The sequence below is a fragment of the Eptesicus fuscus genome, chromosome 17 (genome assembly GCF_027574615.1).
Source record: "Eptesicus fuscus isolate TK198812 chromosome 17, DD_ASM_mEF_20220401, whole genome shotgun sequence".
NCBI classification, from domain to species: domain Eukaryota; kingdom Metazoa; phylum Chordata; class Mammalia; order Chiroptera; family Vespertilionidae; genus Eptesicus; species Eptesicus fuscus.
In genome coordinates this window covers 55746583-55766636 of record NC_072489.1, presented here as the reverse complement: position 1 = coordinate 55766636, position 20054 = coordinate 55746583, and the positions used below count along the sequence as shown (strand labels likewise).

At 43.5% G+C, this 20054-nt stretch overlaps 1 protein-coding gene across 1 annotated transcript in view; it reads right to left on the bottom strand.

Moving 5' to 3' along the window:
• Positions 1–18101, bottom strand: part of INPP5F (inositol polyphosphate-5-phosphatase F) — a 60476-nt gene extending 42375 nt beyond the window's left edge. Inside the window, exons 1-2 of the mRNA XM_054729066.1 lie at positions 17819–18101; positions 1467–1547 (exon numbers count right to left, since the gene is read on the bottom strand). Coding sequence (XP_054585041.1) covers positions 1467–1547; positions 17819–17915 — 178 coding nt within the window. The 5' untranslated portion in view covers positions 17916–18101. The remainder of the gene's footprint in view (positions 1–1466; positions 1548–17818) is intronic.
• Between the last annotated feature and the right edge of the window lie 1953 nt (positions 18102–20054).

Sequence of the window (20054 nt, the reverse complement as noted above, 5' to 3'; positions counted from 1 at the left end):
AGAAGGTAAATAAATTCCAGATTCCAGGGCTTCCTCTTGGGTCGCCAGGGGGCGTGACCAGCCTGCAAACCACCAAAGGCCCCTCGCTCAGGCTGCCCCACGCCCCAAGGGAACCCCCACCCTTCAGGGCAAACGAGTCAGCCCCCACCCCTGTACCAGGCCTCTATCCTATCTAATAAAAGAGTACTTATGCAGATTGACCATCACTGCAACACACAATATAGCTGCCCCCATGTGGTCAAAGATCCTGCCCCCATGTGGACACAAGATGGTCACCACAAGATGGCCAGCAGGGGAGGGCAGGTGGGAGGCACCAGGCCTGCAAGGGAGGGCAGTTGGAGGCAATCAACCCTACAGGGGAGGGCAGTTAGGAGTGACCAGGCTGGCAGAGGAGAAAAGTTGGGGGCAAACAGGCTGGCTGGGGAGCAGTTAGGCATCAATCAGGCTGGCAGCGGAGTGGTTAGGAGGTGATCAGGCTGGGAGGCAGAAGCGGTTAGAGGCAATCAGGAAGGCAGGCAGGTGATCAGTTGGGAGCCAGCAGTCCTGGATTGTGAGAGGGATGTCCGATTGCCCGTTTCGGGCCTAAACGGGCAGTCGGACATCCCTCGAGGGGTCCCAGATTGGAGAGGGTGCAGGCTGGGTTGAGGGACACGCCCCCCCTCCGTGCACGAATTTCGTGCACCGGGCCTCTAATTTACATATAATGCTTAAACTATTTCATTTACTCATTTTCAGAATATTTTGGGACCCAACTATATAACATCTAATTTTTTCACAAACAAAATTTCCTCTGAACCCAGGGCACAGGTGTCTGTCCTTCCAAGACGGGGCCTGCTAAAGTACCTAGACCTTCCATCAATTTGTCTGCCCTGGATAGGGCCCCCGGAAAGGACCACACTCCATACTAAGAAACCCACACTCTTCCCTGGCCAGTTAATTGGATCAGAAATGGACAGCGGACCCAAAGCAACAACAGCCATGGTCTGCCACCTGCCTATCTCTCTAGCCTTATTCCTACTATCCTCTCCTTTGAAATCAGTGCAGTTGGGGGGATGTCTTTCCATCAGAGCACCTACCATCATTATCAAATAATTATACATTTTTTTCGGTGATTATTCACCAATGTCTGTTTTCTCTCCCAAACTGTAAGCTCCATGAGGGTGGGAATGGGTCAGGTTTTGCTCACTACTGTGTTCTACCGACTAGCACGATTCCTGACACTTGCTAGGCGTTTGGTAAGTGCTGTGTTTTAAGAGGAAGAAAGGGTTGTAATATTATACCTCCTTTTTCTCTAAAGTTTTATTTTTATTTCATGAAACTTATATGGCAATATACGCACTTTGGGCAGACAAATAATTAAGGCAAAGGAATCAAAGCCATAACAGAATCTACATTTATCCTCAAAGAAGAAAACGTCAAAATGCCACAATCAGTTTGACAAGTTTATGGAGTTTACAGAAACATACCTGAATGGAGCTGAATTTTCCCAATAACGCCTTCTACCAAACCCAAGCAAATGGGATTCCAGGCAAGAAGTAGATCAGTAGCTAAAATAAAATAAGAAGCAATCATGAGAAAATATTCATCAGAAAACATGTAAAACAGTATATTAAAAGCAGTATATTAAAATATGATCAATGTCCAAAAAAAAAAGCAGTTATGAACACCCAGAACTGAATACATTACTATCAATTTTTGAAAAAGCGTTCAATCAAAGCCTGAATAAGGCTTCTGTCGTAAGGACAGTTATGGGGAAAGAACTGACATTCTGAAAGTCGGCTCAGATTGGAGGCAGTACTCTGGCGCCCTTCAGTGGGGGAAAGAGGCTGGTGCACTACAAGACAACGGAGATGCCGGCAGCCCTATAGTCAGAGCTAGTCCCAAATCCGAAGACAAGGCCTGAGAAACTGCCATATAGAGATGCCCACTTACTGGATCCCAGTCTGGAAAATACCCTTTCCCCAAGCAAAGAAATCCAGACAGCTAGTGCTCTTTTATGGGACTTCCAGGGCAAAAATAATAGGAACAAGTATTGAGTGCCTGGTGTGAGCCGGGCATCCCGATCAGGCTTCCTCATCTGAGCCACAAAACAAACAATGATGTGCGTGACTGTTTTCTCAATTCTCCCAAATAACTTGTGCCATTCTAGACACATAGGAGAGAAGTTAATTCATTACACACAATGGGCGCCTGAGGACATTAGGGCTTAATTCTCTTGTGGAACCCCGATTGCAAAAGGCTGTGAAATGCATGGATATAAATGTAACATTAATGGTAGTTCAATAGGTTGCAGGTTCAATCCCTGGCCCCGGTTGTTGTGTGTGCGGGAGGCAACAACCAATCGATATGTCTCTCACATGGATGTTCCTTTTCTCTCTCTCTCCCTTCTTCTTCCTCTCCCTCCCCCCCATTCCCTTTCCACTCTCTCTTCCCCTCTTCCTCCCCTTCCCCCCTCTCCCTCTCTCTTTTTCTCTCCCCCTTCCTTCCCTCCTTCCTCCCTTCCACTCTCTAAAAATCAATGGGAAAAATATCCTCAGTTGAGGATTAAAAACTAGAAAAAACTAAAATAACCAAGTTTATGGTATAAAGACTAAAAATAATAGTTACTGATAATCTTTGAGGTTCGAAAAGAGAACCCAATAAGACTGAATTCATTGTGGGATGATCAAGGGCAAATGTCTAGATGTAAGAACCAGAGATCTAAAAGGAGGAAAAGAAAACAGAAGATGATGACAGTAAAATTCCAGGTATAAAAGTTAACCTTTGAAAAGGAAGGATACCACTTTTTTCTACGTCTAGAAGCAAAGATGAAAGACTAAATATAGAAATGGAGAAGAAAAGCAGATGATGTGTTGGATGGCCTTGACTCAGTAAAAATAGGAGTCAAAGTCAACTTTGCTTTAGAGGCACAGAGAGGCAGCAGAGGCTTGGTGTGAAGGGACTTCAGGAAGTCGATCTGTAAATGTTCTATGTGTTCAAAAGCAGGCATATTTTTAACTTAGTGTTTTCAAGGAAAAGGGGTATCAATCCATTAGTGGATCATGAAATCAATTTTGTATGAAATTAGTATTAACAGCAACACAACAGAATAGAACAGAAAACTGAATATACCATGAAAAATTGCACCATGTAGGGAAATATTTTATGAAACTTTTGTTTCTGGTACATACATATGTGTTCAACAGGTCATGATTTTTAAAGTATTTCTTACTATGGTTGTGAAATATTTGAACACACTATTTAACTTTGGGGCTAGGGCTCATTATATCAACTTTGTTGATTCTTTTGTTCAACTTCTCTATGCATTTGCTAATTTCTTTGACTGCTTAACCTAATAGGTTTTGAGAGCAGGCTTTTTCCTTTTTTCTTTTTTTAAAACTCTCATGCTTTGTGTTTTTTCCATTTTTCCTTCTTAAGTTTTGCTTTACACTTGAGACTAAGTTCAGGATTACTCTATCTTCCTGGTGAACTGCTCTATCAGGATGTAATAACTGACTTTATTTCAAATAATGTTCTTTGCCCCAAAGTCTAGCTTGCCTACCGTTATTACCGGTATTGTGAAGGAAATACATTCGGTATAAAAAGGGATAAATATGAACATTGCTAATCCAACTGTATTACTTCTCCTATTCCCCACAGCTTTAGAAACTAAGTCCAAATTCCTTGGAAAGGCTTGTAAGCCCCCGCATGGGCGGGTCCTGTGCCCCTCCTCCTGCCTCCCCGCCCCCAGCATCCTGGTCTTCCTGCAGCCATCCAGTAGGACAGGCTGTGTGTGGAATGCTGCTCCCCACCCACTTCTGCCTCTCTTCATTCCAGACTCAGAGCAAGGGTCACCGGTGTTCCCTGACGCATTCCCCTCTCCACCCACCTCGCAGAACAGAGCAGGATCACTTTTGTGACTCCCTAAACCTTGCTCAGATTTCCATCATAGCAACGTACTTTGGTTTAATGCACCTAACTATTGACTTGTCTGTCTCTCTGACTGAGCAGGAAACTCATCAAGAACAGGAAGCTCATAAGACCTACTCTCATTTAGCTTTATATCCCCAGTGCATGGTACACAGCAGGCTCCAAAATGCTGAGTAGACAAATGAACGTATGACACAGAATGGAGTGGCAAGTTAAAGTCAGATAATTTGCTGTGAATCGTGTTAGAAGGGCTCACTATTTAAAATAGCAAAGTTGCCGAAACCGGTTTGGCTCAGTAGATAGAGCGTCGGCCTGCGGACTCAAGGGTCCCAGGTTCGATTCCGGTCAAGGGCATGTACCTGGGTTGCGGGCACATCCCCAGTAGGGGGTGTGCAGGAGGCAGCTGATCGATGTTTCTCTCTCATCGATGTTTCTAACTCTCTATCCCTCTCTCTTCCTCTCTGTAAAAAATCAATAAAATATATTAAAAAATAATAATAATAAATAAAATAGCAAAGTTAAAGTCCTCTGTTCTAGTTCAGATAAAAGCTTCAGGGCTAGCAGAGACAAAGGGACTGTCCAATACTACATAGCTTGTCAAAATCAAAACACCATTTCCCATTCTCAGCCCAGGGCTTTTTCTAGCATACATCAAACTCCGCAAGTTTCCCTACCAAATGTTCTCAGGTATAATATTCTCATTTTTGTATGGGACTTTCAGCTCACCATCATCCCAGCTGCACATTTGGGTGATGTCCAAAATGCTTTTCTTCCTCACAGAGTCCTATTGATTCTATCCCCTCAATATCTAATGAATGTTTCACTTCTCTCCATCCCACTGCCACTATTCTTGCCCAGGGTCTAGACCTCCCCCATCTGGATCATTAAAAAAGCTCTTGTCTGCTCTATAGCTAGCAGGCTGCTTAATACATAAAAGGCATTCAAATATGCATTGAATGCAATGAGGACTCCAGACAGTTTGGTTCTGCAGGACCCTAACGTAAAAGGCAGAGAGCTGCAAGAGCAAGGCTGAAGAACTACACAGGGACCCACTCAGGAGGACAACAGATAGTGAGGTCAGGGCTGTTTCCTCCAGACAGGGCAGATTTGCATTTGAGATTGAACATCAGGGCCAGTGTAGAGGATGAACATGAGAGGGCAGGCCTAAAGCCAGAGATCCCGATAAGCGTGTGTACAAGGACAGCCTCGAGCTGGCTCGGGAACTAGGAGCCTGGACAGAGTCTAGAGGCGCAGGTATGATGTGGGCACAGCCTGAATACGGTGTCCCAGGTAGAGTCCTGACTCTACTATAGTCTCTGAAGACCTCTCAGCTTCCATTTCCTCTTGTGTAAATGGAAATTTCAACTAACAGGGTTTTTATAAGGATCAAATGAGAGAATTATATGAAAGTGTCCAGCACCATGTCTGGCACATAAATGTTCAATAACTTTTAGCTCAAGTTGGGAAATGTACATGCATTTAAAATTCCAGGTTCTTACCACTCAGTCAATCTCTCCATAGATTTTTATTTCAAGGATCTACATACAGCTTTAAAAAAAAAAAACTAAAAAGAAAAATTTCAATTTTTTTTACTTATTAAATCTTATGGTAAGGCCATAATTCCTGAAAGCCTCCTCAAAGTAAAAAAATTTTATGAAAATCTCAGTATCTAGATATGTCCCCAAAATTGTTTCCTCTAATATGAAACAGATCCAGAGCTCTGACGCAGCTCAAAACTAGGCATCCAGTCTTAGTCCCAGCAACCCAGTTCCGGTTCAGATCCAAATGGCAAATCAAGCATGACTGCCAGCTTCCTCCCCTCTAAATCCTCCACACGCAGGGGTGGCAGGGGGTGGAATCTAGAAGTACAGGCTAAAGGGAGGTAAGATTATGCCTGGGAAAAAGACATGGATATTGGTAAATTTTAGTTATGTATGTGAAAATAAATACTGGGTCTTAAGAAACCATAGAAGAATATAAGTAGAATATGTAACTTTCGATCAGCAATAGAGAGGCACCTAACAAATATTTGAGATATCCAATGGAAGACAGGAAAAGGTGATAGAATAAAAAGAAAAAGCACAATAAATGGAAAACAAGAATAAACAATAGAGATAACTCCTAATATACTAAAATAAATGTAAAGTTTAAACTAACCAATTAAAAAGACAGACTATTATTAAGTCTCAACCCCTCTATCAGTTTATTTAATTCTATGCCTATTTTGTTTACTACTATATACCTGAGGTGTAGGACAGTGTTTGATGCATAGCAGGCATTCATTCAATAGTTACTGAACCAAATGAATCAATAAATGAGTAAAAGTAAGCATGAAAAATGGACTTCTACCAATTGCTTATTTTCACTGACTTTTAATAGGGCTACCAACTTAAATTGGTTTTTTTTTAATGCTATACAAGCATTTTTAATAAAAGCATTTATCTTTCAATAAATATAATAAATGATGAGCCTGTCTCACAATGAAAGACTTACCTAAACATTCGGGGAAATGATCTTAAAATCTCTAGCTGGTGCCCATGGTTTCTCATACCAATATAGAGACAAGAGACACAAGACAAGAGAGGAAGGCCTGAAGCAGGCAATATAACTGGCCCAAGAAAAGAGGCTCGGTGTGTCTTTTTGAACTGATGTGCCTTTGCTGCCCAGTACAGTGCCTGGGACACATAGGTACTTCAAAGTGTGTGTGTGTGTGTGTGTGTGTGTGTGTGTGTGTTTAAACCTCACCCCAGGGTATGTTTACTGGTTTTAGAGAGGAAGGGAGAAGGAGAGAGAACTAGAGATAGAGAATCACTGATGTGAAAGAGAACCATCAATTGGTTGCCTCCCACACCTGTCCCAACCAGGGATCAAACCCGCAACCTAGGTATGTTCCCTGACCAGAAATCAAACCCACAAACTTTTTTGGCATATGGGACGACGTGCCACCCAACCAGGGCTGTGTGCACCCCCCTACCCCAATCTGTTACTCTTTAAAAAGGAAGCAGAATCAGTTGGCATTAGTAGATTCTGTATAGAGGAAATCTGTAAATGATATTAGTCTAAGCATATGTAGCAAGTACACTTAGTAATGCACACTACCACTACTCAGGAGGCAGAAGGCATTGGAATGGCAAAGAAAAAGGCCAGTGGGCTTATACTATCCTTCCACAAAGAACAGCCATGTAATTGATCTGCTTCAACAAGCATATTGCTCTCTAATCTTCCCTTCAAAAAGTATATTCCAAGGTGGCAGATAAATTCAAAAGACAAATGTTTGAAATTTGCAAGCAGGTTTTAAAATTTAGGATTATCAAAGTCATCTAGTAAAGAGAAAAGTTGCTTACAGATTACAAAAGTATAGCATTTTACAAATAATGCCAACTTTTAATTAGTGAAATAAAGCAGCATACACTAAAGGCAGAAATATTTTGTTCTAAGCTCAATTGTTTGGCCAATTGGTCTCCACTTCCAGGTTCATTTGGCAGTACAGGGCTTCTGTTTTCACAGGCCCTCCCCTTCCTGGTACACAGAAACAAGTGATAAATACTGGGTGCCTGCAGAGAGTATGAGTCATTCATTCCAGAAGCCCAGAGTGAAGGCACTCCCTCAGCCCAAGAACAAGCCTGTGTTTTTCACAACTGCTGAAGTTTATGGGCAGTTTCGTTTGTTTTAGGGGGAAAAAAAAAAGTACCAAGGTATGCATAAATAATCAGACCCAAGTTTCATTTCCTGCTAAAGACAATGGATATTATTGGTATGGAAAGACAATCACTAAAGTCAGACAGATGAGTAAAAGGGTTCTAAAATGAAAAACTGAAAGTTCCCATTGTTAGCTCTTCCATGCTTCAACTCTCAGAATTTAATTTGGCCAGGAAAACAGATAAAGGTGATTCAGGAGCCATCTTAAAAATGCAAAATTTGATACATTTCTTTGAACTCTAATGGTGATGATTTTCTGGCACGCAGCAAGTTAAATAGCTAATCCAACTTAGAAGTTCTAGCAGCTGGTGATTTCCCAGTGTGAACTCCAAATCAATGGTTGCTCATTCTGGCTGTTCATGGTCAGCATCTAGGAGCTTTATAGAATACTGATGTCTGGGCCCCGCCCTTCACCAGGTCTGACTTCACTTGGTTGGAGTGGGGCCCTGACACAGGTGTTTGTCAAGCTCCTCCAGGAAATTATAATGTACAACCAAGTGGAGAATCACAGTAGCCTCCCCTTATCTACAGGGGTGGAGCGGCGCAGTGGATGCCTGAAACTGCGGACAGTAGGGAACCCTACGTTTACTATATTCTTTCCTATACTTACATACCTATGATCCAGTTTAATTTACAAATTAGGCAATTTCATGGACAAAAGATTTATTCTTATCATAGATCTTAGTAACTTCAGCAGATGATTTTTTCGTTCCTTACTAAGTGGAGAATTTTCACCTTTTCACTTAAAGAAAGCAATTTACAGCTTCTCTGGCATATCTGAATTGCCGGCACCACTACTCCTGCGCTTCGTGCCATTATTAAGTAAAATAAAGGTTCTTTGAACACAAGCAATGCAACACCTCCACAGTCGATCTGATAACCAAGATGGCTACTAAGTGACCAACGGGATAGTAGGAGATTTCATCACACCTCTCAGAACAGCGTGCAATTTAAAACTTGTAAGTTATTTCTGGAATTTTCTATTTAATATTTTCAGGCCTCAGTTGACTGGGAGCAACTGAAACTGAGGAAAGGGAAATGTCGGATAAAGGGGAAACTACTCTATTGGTCTAAGTGATTATAGGTTATTGGATGGAACGTGCATGAGTAAGTTTAGCTTTATCCTATCAGTCTGATTCAAAATGATACCTGTGTCATGTACAACTTTAAACTCTTTAATGTAATAAAGTACCATAAATTACATAAAGATCTCATAATACAGTGAGCTGGCATAAGCTAGTACAAAGAATTATATTTCAAAAAAAAAACCCTAAGAGTACTTAAAAGATAAGAGATACTATCTAGGAAGGAAATCTTAAGAATACCTAGACTTTTCTATTAAAACAGGCATCTAATTATAGCAAAGAGCCCACAAACTTTTGATCATGACCATGAAGGATATTAGAAATTGGTTTTTAAACTCTGTAATATCTACACGAAAAATTATTGATTCCTTATCTGAAGTATAAAGTCCTAATAATCACATTTCAAGAAAGACCCAATGCAACTCAAAAAAGAACAGAAGATAACTAAAGAAAAAGACTTTCATGAAAGGTCAAACAATGTAGAAAGGTCCTGGGAAAACCTACCAGAAATGCATAACATTATGAGAGGTATGGAGATTACAGTACATTCAGAATAAGAGTCTAGGAGACGCATGTTTAAAAGACATAGTTTGGGAATAAATGAAGGAAAGTACAGCCTGCCACAACTTTCCAAACTCATTACCTGAAGAGGCTGAAAATACAACCAGTTTAAACAAGGATTCGATAAATCTTTGAATAATAAATGCACAATGCATCACCCAAGTAACATAGCAATGTGTTCAAATACGTCTCTCACCTTCTGCTCTCCCAAAAAAAATTGTCCTTTGATATAACTTTCAGAAATAGGATTCTGAGAACTAAATCAGAGCACAGCTGAGCTAACAATTGGTATTTTCCTTTCCTCGTTTTAGAGCTCTTAAACCAAGATGTATAAAATTAGCACTTCCTTCATTTAATAAGTGCAACCTTTCTCCCAGCTGGTACTTAAATAATTTCCTAGCTTTCCCTGAAAACTTTGCCCAAAGTTAACTTATTCTCTCCCATCTAGGACTGTCTACATAGTAGTCTTGCCGCCATAGGTCCTCACCAACAAAAAGCTCTGCCTTCAAACCCACCATCAGATCAAATGAAGAACTCTACTAGATCAAACAAGGCCACCACAGAGTGGAAGAACCTGCACTATTTCAGTCTAGCCTGGTAGGCACTAGGCATCCTCATAAACGGTCATTTTGTTTTGTTTGAGTACCTCATTAGAATGAAGGCACTGAGCATACAAAGTTATTTCTGGCAAGACACACACAAATAAGTCCACACGTGCACAGAGCCTGTTTCTTCCAGGGCTTTCCACTCCTATAGAGAGAAAGAACTATCACAGACTACTTCAAGAAATTTCACAGAATCAAAGAAAAAAGTATCCTTCCTTCTCATTTTATTAGAAAAAAATTTTTTACCACCTCAGAAAAACAAACACACTGAGACCTGGAACTTCAAGACGGCCCAAATCTTCCACAGAACTGTCTTATATAGCTCTATCACAGTGTCCGTCACTCCAGACCTCTGTGTGTGTCTATCTCCTATTGGACTACAACCTCGGCTAGGGTAGACAGTGTTTTAACCATCTTTTCACTTTAGCACAATGCCCAGCAGGTCTTCAACAAATGTTTGTTGAAAGAATAAATGGCTTCACAGAAACTCAGCCTTAATATTTTTGGAAGGAGGAAGAAATAGAATACTAAATTAGTTAGAAGCAGGGAGGAGGGGCTGCCGCTTTGAGATGCGGGAACTTTTGAAAGGTGTGAAGGGGAATAAATGCAATAGCTACCAGAGGAGAGACAAACCCTGACAGTTAAGAAGCACAGCTGCCCAGAAGGGAGTCTGGCACATTGTGACTCTGCCCATCACAGCTATTCCCAGAGGGAAGAAAAAAGTTTGTATCTGCCATGAAAGCAATGTATAATAATACTGTGAAGAATCATCATTATATATGCAAACTACTAAAATTAAAAGCATATGGCATGTTTAAAATTTCCTAATATTTCAGTTTGATGCTATGATTGCTTCAGATGGTATATACTGACCACTGCAGAAACTGTGGAATTTGAAGTTCAGTGTAAATGAAAGCTGATTCAAAGAATAAGATTTATAAAGAGTTAATGTATTTTTAAACATCCCACTGTCAAGTTGAAGAAATGCGAAGTTAAACTTGAAAGAACCTGAAATCAAAATGAAGTAACTTAAAGAAGAAACAATGACCTAAAATCAACCTGTATTTAATTCAGCCAGCCTTAACCAAAGAAAGCAGGCAGGAGTGGATGCTTTTTCTGAATGAGCAGTTTTTTTAAGGGTCTCACAGCAACCAGAAAGTGAGTCATTCTAACAAAGCATGGGATTTAATTAAGATACTATCAGTGTGTCTTGTAATAGTACTACAATGCTAAATGTTCAGTGGTGTGTGTTTTTTTAATGTTCAGTGTTTATCCTCACTTTTAAAATACTATTTATATATTATTATTTAAGATTATCAACAACTGATAATAAAAAATATTTCTCCATTTTGTTAAACATACTCTAATTCAAATGTTCTTTTCAATTCAATTATGGTCAGTTGACACATAATGATGACATAGACGAGCTAAGGAGTAATTAATTATTTGTTAGAGATTCAATGACACTGCTGTTACTTCTCAAACTTGTGTTCGTTCGCAAGGCTAGATTTTTAAAAGGTCATATTTTAAAACATATTTGAATATGAATAGAACAGTTAACAAAAAGATGCAAAGAGAGGTAGTAATACAGCTTATAAAGATCTAACATTTAAACCCTCATAAAACCACACCAGACTATGGCTCTGAGAATAAATAGCACAGCCAAACTAGTTTGATTTTTCCAACAGTCTGGTATCTATCTGTAAATACAACAGTTCATTTTGTCATAAATCACAAGGACCAAATCATTAACAAACTTTTTTTTTTTTTGCATAAGAAAAAAAATGTCTTCAGGTCCCATTTATTTTCATTCTAAAAGAGAATAAATTTCTTGAATCTCAGACTTAAAAGTTAGATTCTCCGCCCCCTCCCCCTTTACTGAACAAAATGAGAAATTAGCAGTTTTTTTAGTTAGCAAGAGAGGCAGCATTCTGGCCTTCTATTCTTACATTCTCCATTTAATCCTCCCAACAATCTCTTTGCTGCTTAAAGTGCAAAGGGTTGACCAGGGACTAACTAGCATTATTTCAATTCATTTGAGACAATTTTTACATAAGACCTGCTGTGGGCCAGGTGCTAGGGATATGGTGATGAATGTACATCTCCTCCCCCTTGCTCCAAATGAGTTAGGCTGGGCAGGTAGGACTACGGGAAGCCGTGCAGCTAGGCATCCTGGAGCAGCACCAAAGGAGTCAGGTTCCGGAAAAGACCACGCTATCAGGACACCAAATTTGCTGGCACCTGCATGCTCTACTCTAAAAGGCCTTCCTACTTCCTCTCCTCTGAAGCTAGCCTTTGCCAAGTCGTGGCCTCTGCTGGCGATGGCCTGCTCGGAGCACAGCATCTCGGAACCAGGGATTCCACAAAGGCCCCTCCCTGTTTGAAGGCAGTGGTCCCAAAGACTTTTCCCTAACCATTCCCACTCTGCTTTATATGCTCTGGAAAGACGCCTGTGAAATTAGAGCTAGGACTCTCGCAAAGCTAGACTGAGGAAGGCTTCAGGTTGCCATCACAGGCTGAAACACTTCCCATCCCGTACAGATCAATGTTTCTGCACAAAGATCTACCCTATCTCTAGTCCCTTCTCAAACTGCAGATGTTCTAAAAACTTAAGGGAAACCTGATAAACTAACCCTAACCTGGAAAAACAACTAGTCAATCTATTACATAGTGACATTCCCTGTAAGTATATGAACTAATTTTGCAAGGAGGAGTCAGGGATAGGTGTTGGGTCAAAGAACCATCCAGCAGTCCCATTATCAACCTTTTCCTTCTACACACATCCTCCCTCAGTGTGTGTGCTTTGACAAGAGAGGCTATCTGATTCTCTATAAAGGCTAATCTATACGATGATGATAGCGAAAGACACATTTCAGATATTATCCATAAAATTATGAACACTATAACTCTGTAGTCAAGAAGATAGAAAGGTTTATCAAACAGGTTTGTCAGCATTGAGAGGTATCTCCCTGGCTTTGTAGTCACATAGTGGGTTAGAAGCCCATCTCCCCCACTTAATTCTGTGAACTTGGACAGATTACCTCTCTATGCCTCAGTCTCCTCGTCTGTCAGAAAATAACAGAACCCTCCTCCTGAGGTCTGTGGGGATGGAATGCGCCAGTTACAAATAAAGGGCTTAGCACAGTGTCTGGTTCAGCAAAATGCTCAATAAATAAAAGCTGTTGTTATTAGCTACTATTACTCTCAGTTAACAATGTAGGCAACAAAATATGTTCAAAAACTTCCTTCATCTGTAAAACCTGACTCCAAAAATTGTTATCTGCCCCCTTAGAAAGACCCTGTCGTTCTTTTCTTTAACCCCAGAAGGGAGAAAAAAAAATTGGAAAGATGAGTCTTTTCTATTTTGCATGCATAAAAGTAAGTGTGCATAAAAATAAACATATAGACCTCTTCAATCTAACAATGCTAGATTATTAGAAATATAAACCATGGAGTAAAAAGTAGTTCAGAACATAAAAACTGGTAAGCCATTTAAATAAACTGAAGGGTAAAGACACTTGAAAAAAACCTGGTTATTCAACAAAAACAAAGATTTTTACAATATATTTAATAATCTTTTAAATTAAAATGCCCTGTTATATTTTGTCATGGTAATTTGTGTTTATTAGCAAATATTTTAGTTCAAAAATCTTTTTTTCAAAGTCAATATCAAATGGCACAAAACTCTAAATACACTGAATCTATATTCAGAAAATATGATCCTGAAAAGATAAAGTTTCATGTGGATCTCAGTTCCATTACTATAATTTCTCATTCAAAGAAAGTTAACTTCATATGACATACTAAAAATAATTCATTATTAAAAAATTACTAAGAAGAACAGAAACACTTTTCATGTTTCTGTGAATTCTAATTGATAGCTAGTTATCTCCTCCAAAAACATATTCACTGGCATTCATCATTCAGAATTATCATTTCTCTCTCTCCAGTTTACAGGCTGTGAATGTTATGTGTATGACAAATGCTTTAACATCTTTCCATGGTCACTCAGTCTGCAAATAGTATGAAGCATAGAATGCAGTAAATTACATAACACCATCACATCAGACACGAGGTCTAGTCGAAGTAATTTTAAGACTGAAGAGGTAAGACCATATCACCCTTCCCAAACAGTGGACTGTTTAAAGTCTACAATCCTTACTCTCAGATAGTAAAACTTCACTCTCAGGAAGTTATTGAATGTTTACACAGTACTTTATCATTTCCCTGGTAGACAATAAAACAATCTAAATATTTTTCTCTAGGGGTCACTTTGCAATAGACATAAGCATCCACCAAAAAGCAAGCTACAGACTAAAAAAATGAAAACATCAGCCCTGGCTGGGTGGTCCGGATGGTTGAAGCATCCTCCCATACACCAAAAGGTTACGGGTTGGATTCCCAGTTGTGGCAAGTAGGGCAGGCAATTAATCACATCAATGTTTCTCTCCCTCTCTCCCTCCCTCCCTCTTCTCCCTTCCTCTAAGAACCAGAAAAACATATCCTCAGGTGAGGAATTTTTTAAAAAGGAAAGAAAGCATCAGAAAAAAATAATAGTATCAACTGTTTAGAAAAAACAATTTTTAAAAATTAAACAATGTAAAGAAGAAAATAAGGAATCCAAAGGTTTTTCTTTTAAAAAATGGTGATGCTAAATCAGATAGAAAGGGGGGAAAAAACACACACACACAAGTGGAAAGCCTCGCATTTATTTCCTCACCCAGCTGGACAGAGATTTTCCGCCCCAATTAGAAGATATTCAAAACAGGGACTAAAATGGGTAATAAGCATAACACAACATCCTATTTTTATGGCAATGATATTACTGAGAGAAAACTTGGACTTAAAATGTAACTCGGCTCCACTCAACCAAAAATGCTTTCTGCATTCTAAGCACTCTAGAGCCCAGAGATACCAAGATGAGTCAAGTACGGTCCTTGCCTTGGGAAAAGTACTGTCCCCTGAGGAAAAAGGAAGGAAACTATTATTATATGATGCAGTAAGGGCTATAATCAACGTGTGTGCTAAGTGGACAAAGCACCTGGAAACACAATAATGTGTTTATTGTGACCACAATTCTGCCCTAGGAATGCGGCTAGGGTGAGCACACATCTGAGCTGGGTCTTCCAGAAGAAACGAGGCAGGAAAAGAGGCGGACAGTAACACACATTCCAGGATAAGGAAATGGTCATTTTAACCTTAAAAATCATAACACACATTCCAGGATAAGGAAATGGTCATTTTAACCTTAAAAATCAATGCTGACTCTTCTGATGTCTCTAAGAAAAAGGAAGTCCTGATTCAGGTTTTCAGTAGCCATAAACATAAAAACCACAATGTCCACAGGCTTTTTTGGTCTTATAACACTGCCCTTTGGAAAAGATAAGGACTTGGTCAATCACCTATTCAGTTGAATTATCAATTGGGAATAATGGAATATTTTAAATGCTTTCATTAGAAACAAGAGCAAAAGCAGAGGGAAAAGGTACGATAAAATGAAAAGAATTTTGAACGATTCTATAGAAAAAAGCAATTAAAATACAATTATTAATAGTCATTCTTTAAAAAGGATCTTAAGTACTGGATAGGACAAACAATTTGGTAAAGTACACGGGATTCTTTATTCACTGGCTATACTCAAACACCTGAAGATCAAAGCAGGCGGTTATTCTGAAATATAGTGGCCTCTTCCTTCCTCTAGATTTTCAGTCTCCTTCAGTCTGTGGTTGCCTACATCCTAAGACATGAAATAAATGTAACTGCAAAGACTTCAGACATTTATGTAGAAAAGAAGTTTTTAACTTGCCTTCTGATGTGGACTTTGAATATATAAACAGTAACTCAAACCACATGGCTTAATCCAAAATCTAGGCCGAGGTTACCCTGGGGATATTTCTTAAGGGCTTACACCTGTGGCTCATCTGAGCTTCCTTAGCTCAGAAGTATGAAGTATCCTTCCACAGAAAGGTGGGGCACTAGCCAGCAGCCTAGAAGAGCTGACTTTCTTTGCTTGAGGGGGGTGATTTATCCCCAAACAACCATTAGGGTAGGACAGCCTCCCTTGTATAAGAACTGAACACAAATCAAACAGAATGTCAAATAATTCACTTAGAACCGCTCCTCTTCAGAGGACTCCTATGACTGCACCGTGGTCCATGTAATTCCACCAGCTTGGTTCATCTCTGTCAATCTTAGGGGCTAAGACAAAGAAGAGAGTGGCCCTAAAAATGCAAACAACCCAGCCCCCCCTATTTATATGTGCCTCAATTCACTGCCCAAACATACTGGTGACTACCTGGAGACATCCTGAGTGTTTTTCATGAAACACACCAATATCAACCCCTAAAACGTACACTGGACAAACTGGCATGGTTCTAAAAAACATTTCCATCGTGTACCATGACCAAAAAGCCCAGCCCTCATTTTGTAGTTGAAGAGATGAGGCGTAGAAAAGTGTTCTGTTCCCTGGGTCGGAGAGGATCTCCATTTCCATCCAGCTGTAAATGATCTACGGTCGGCTCCTGAACAGCTTGGGGGGTTTTGCCGTCTACCTTGCTTCAAGCTAAACTTGGAACCTGACCCAAACGTTGGGGGTGGGAGCAGGGGGAGGGCTAGGCAAATGGTCAGATCAGGAAAAACAGAGAAAAGAGAATGAATGAATGGAGACTGGCCAACAGGAGCCTACCCACCACAACTTCTGTCCCAAGACCATCAAGAACCTTATCTGGGTGCCGCAGTCTCTCCTCCATTCTGAACAGAGGAAATCACACGTAACGGTAAGAAAATACACCGAGGCTAGAGGGAGAAAAAAAAGAATAAGTTCTCCTTCCCTGCAAATCAACCAGCAGGCCTTCGTCGGAGAGCGGCGGCACCTGCTGGGGCCGGTTCTACTCCCTGCCTGACCTCAGGCCGGTGAGGCCACCTTTCACACCTGTGTCCTCACGGGGGGGGGCGGGGGGGGGCGTGAGGTGGTTGTGGGGCTATGAAGGACCACGACCTGGGAAGCCAGCCCATAAACGGTAGCTGCTGTGATCGGAAAAGCTTATTTGGATCTCTTAGACCTTCCCATTCACACCATGGAATTCCTTTGTCGAGGTTATTATACACAAGAATGACAAGCAAATTTGAAATGCTCTGTTTACTTAAAGAGCTCTCTTCTCTCGCTTCTCTAGAGGAAGATGCCCGAGGTGATGAGGAAAAGGACCGACCCCCTCCGAGGGGGAGGTGTCACCCGGCCGGTGCGGGCGGGGCTGCTGCCGGACTCACCACGCGAACTAGTTTTCCCAACGCAGACGGAGCGCCGCAGCCCCCGGCGTCGCACAGCAGCTCCCCGGACACCCCGACCCGGGCCCACGGTACCCCCGGCATCGCACAACAGCGAGCCACCCAGAAATAGTACCAGTTCAACGTGACACGACAGGTTCATTGCAAAGCCACAGTCAAAGGAAAGGCGCCTTAAAGCAGGTGCCCGTGGGGAGGCCGGAAGGAATCACGCCTCGAAAAAGGACCCAGAAACAGGTGAACCGGGAGCGAAGCTCCGACGACAGCTCGCGCCACTGAACTGGCATCGCTTCTGGCCCGAGGTGGGGACTCGAACCCACGGGCCAGAGGCCACTCCAGACAGGAAGAGGCCTTGACGGCCAGGGGTACGTCGCTCGAACTTCCCGGGGAGAGCCGGCCGGACCCCGGCTGCCGGCAGCTCGGGTCAGCTCCCCCGGGGAGGGACGAGGGTCGCGGGCCCTTTGTCCGCGCGGAGGGGTCGGGCCCGGGGTCGGGCCCGGGGCCGGGCGAGCGCCCCCTCCGTCGGGAAATGATGACAGCGCGCGCCCGCGCCGAGCCCGCCGGCCGCCAGGGCCGCAGGCGGCGCCCTCCGCTCCCGCGGGCTGGGGGGCCCGGCCGCGCCCTCCCGCCGCCCCCCGCTCCCCGCGCCCAGGGGTGACCCCGCGCCGCCAGCCTCACCGGGTCGGAGCTCGAGGCCGCCATCGCGGCGGCTGCACCACAGCGCGCGCTCGCCCTGCTGCAGGATGTAGTGGTCCTTGGCTTGGAAGAGCTCCATGCCGGCCCCGCGCGCTGAGGCAGGCGGCGGCCCCCCGGCCCGGCAGGCGGCGGCGGCCCGCGGGGGGCGCGCGGAGCGTCCTCGTCAGCTGGGCCGCCAGGGCCCGCGCCCCGGGGAGCGGCGGCTGAGGAAGCGCCGCGGCTGCGGGGTCCGCGGGAGAACGCACCCCGGAGGCGGCGGGCGGGCGGGCGGCGGCGGCGGCGGCCGTGGCCTTAGAGGCCTCTCCCCGGCTCCGCCCCTTGTCCGCTCCGCTCGGCCCCGCCCCCGGCCCCGCCCCTCCTTGGCCCCGCCCCCGTCTTCTCCCAGGCTCCTCCCCCTGCGTGGCTCTTCCCCCGCCTCTTGCTCCTTTGGGCTCGCGGGGCTCCCCTTTCCCGCCGCCTGAGTCTCCTCCAGCTTCTGCCGAGTTCCTTCCCCGGGCTCCTGCCGCCACCCCGCCACCCCCCCGGCTCTTCTTCCCCCTCCGACCGGCCTGCCTTCCCGCCCGAAGCAAACGCGGGCAGAACCCGGGAAGGGCTGAGTCAGGCGGGCCGTCTTCCTCCCTCGTGGCCTTGGGAGCAACAGCCCACTCGTGGGGCCTTCCCTCCATGCCGGCAGGTTATGCGTTCCTTTCACCGGCCCTGAGGGAAGCCAGGCAGACTTCCTAAATCCAGCTCGAAACCCCTCCTTCCCAGAGGCCTGAGCTTCCCACGTAGCGGGGTCGTGGGGGGGAGGGGGAGGGCCCCAGCCGGGCGCTCTGCCCCAGCGGGGCTGTCTTATTTTGTTTGGTATTTCCTCTTAGGAGCCTGTGACGTTTGACAGCAGCAGGCCTGCAATAAGTGCACACCAACGAGGGGCACGTAGCAATAGGAGACACACAAGTATTCGCAGCACGGGGCTCTAACTAGCGGGAAGGAAGGCGCAAAGCTCGGACGCCCCCAACTGAGCAGGATGGATCTGAGAAGACTTCATAAAATAAGTCAATTAATGAAGTGAAAGGGATTTAGGTTGACAAGGGTAAGAGAGCTGAAGAACCTCTATGGAAGGAGGACGCCCCAGTATCTTTGAGCTGTCTATCTTGGAAGGCTAGGTGGCTTCTTGAACAGAATTGTGCTTGAGTCAGGCCCCCCTAAACCACCACCCCCCCCCCCCCCCGTTGAATTAAATGACCTTTAATTACACTCCCAGACTTATAGATCAGGGAATACTTTTTACCTTCTGCTTTGATAAAAGTAAGAGGACTCAAATGCAGGAAGGAGTTCCACATTATTAATTACTAGAGGCCTCCGTGCAAGAGTAGGCCTTCCCGGGACTGGGCTTCCCTCGCCGCCCGCGCTTTGTCTGGAAGGTCGTCCGGAAGGACATCTGGTCTAATTAGCATATTACGCTTTTATTATTATAGATTCCGGCCCACACTGATTGGTTGTTGAATTGCCACAGCACAGGAAGTCCCGTGGTGACAAAACGTCCTGGAGCCTCTAATAAGTACCATGCTTTCTGGGCTGCCCAGACCCCTCAACATAAAGGTCTTAGAGGAGTGATTACTGTGTCAAATCTTTGTGATGTGACTTGGACACAGAAAATAGTAGAAATAAGGAGATCAGAAGTTTCAGTGGAACCATCAGTTTCAGATCCACTGTTGAATTCAGCCCCATGTGGACTTTCCTTAGCAAAAAAAACACACAAATAAATAGATAATGAGAACGTCCTATGAAGGCAGATGTTCTGCAAATTATTTCATTTTTTAATGAACCACATTGCCAGATATATGAAGAAAACAATGCTACTGTAACTGTCTTAAGACAATTGGTTCATTGGTTGAAACTTTGCCTGATGTTTTAAATCAGTGGTTCTAACCCTAGCTACTTTTTAGAATCACTTGGGGCTGGGGGATTTTTCAAACCTACCAGCGTTTGGATCTCAGACCAGTTAAACCAGAATTTCACTGTGTTGGGCTCTGGTGTCAGTATTTTATTCGAAGCTCCCCAGAGGGTTCTAATGTGCAGCTGAGGTAAGTGTTAGGGTCACCGAAGGAGGGACGCATGAGGCCAAAAGGGGTGAAGAATTATGAATTTATTAGGTCATCTGGATACCAGATGGGCTGAGCCCCAACATGGCACTGGCACCCAGGGACAGGGAGTCAGAGGTTTTACAGGACTCTGG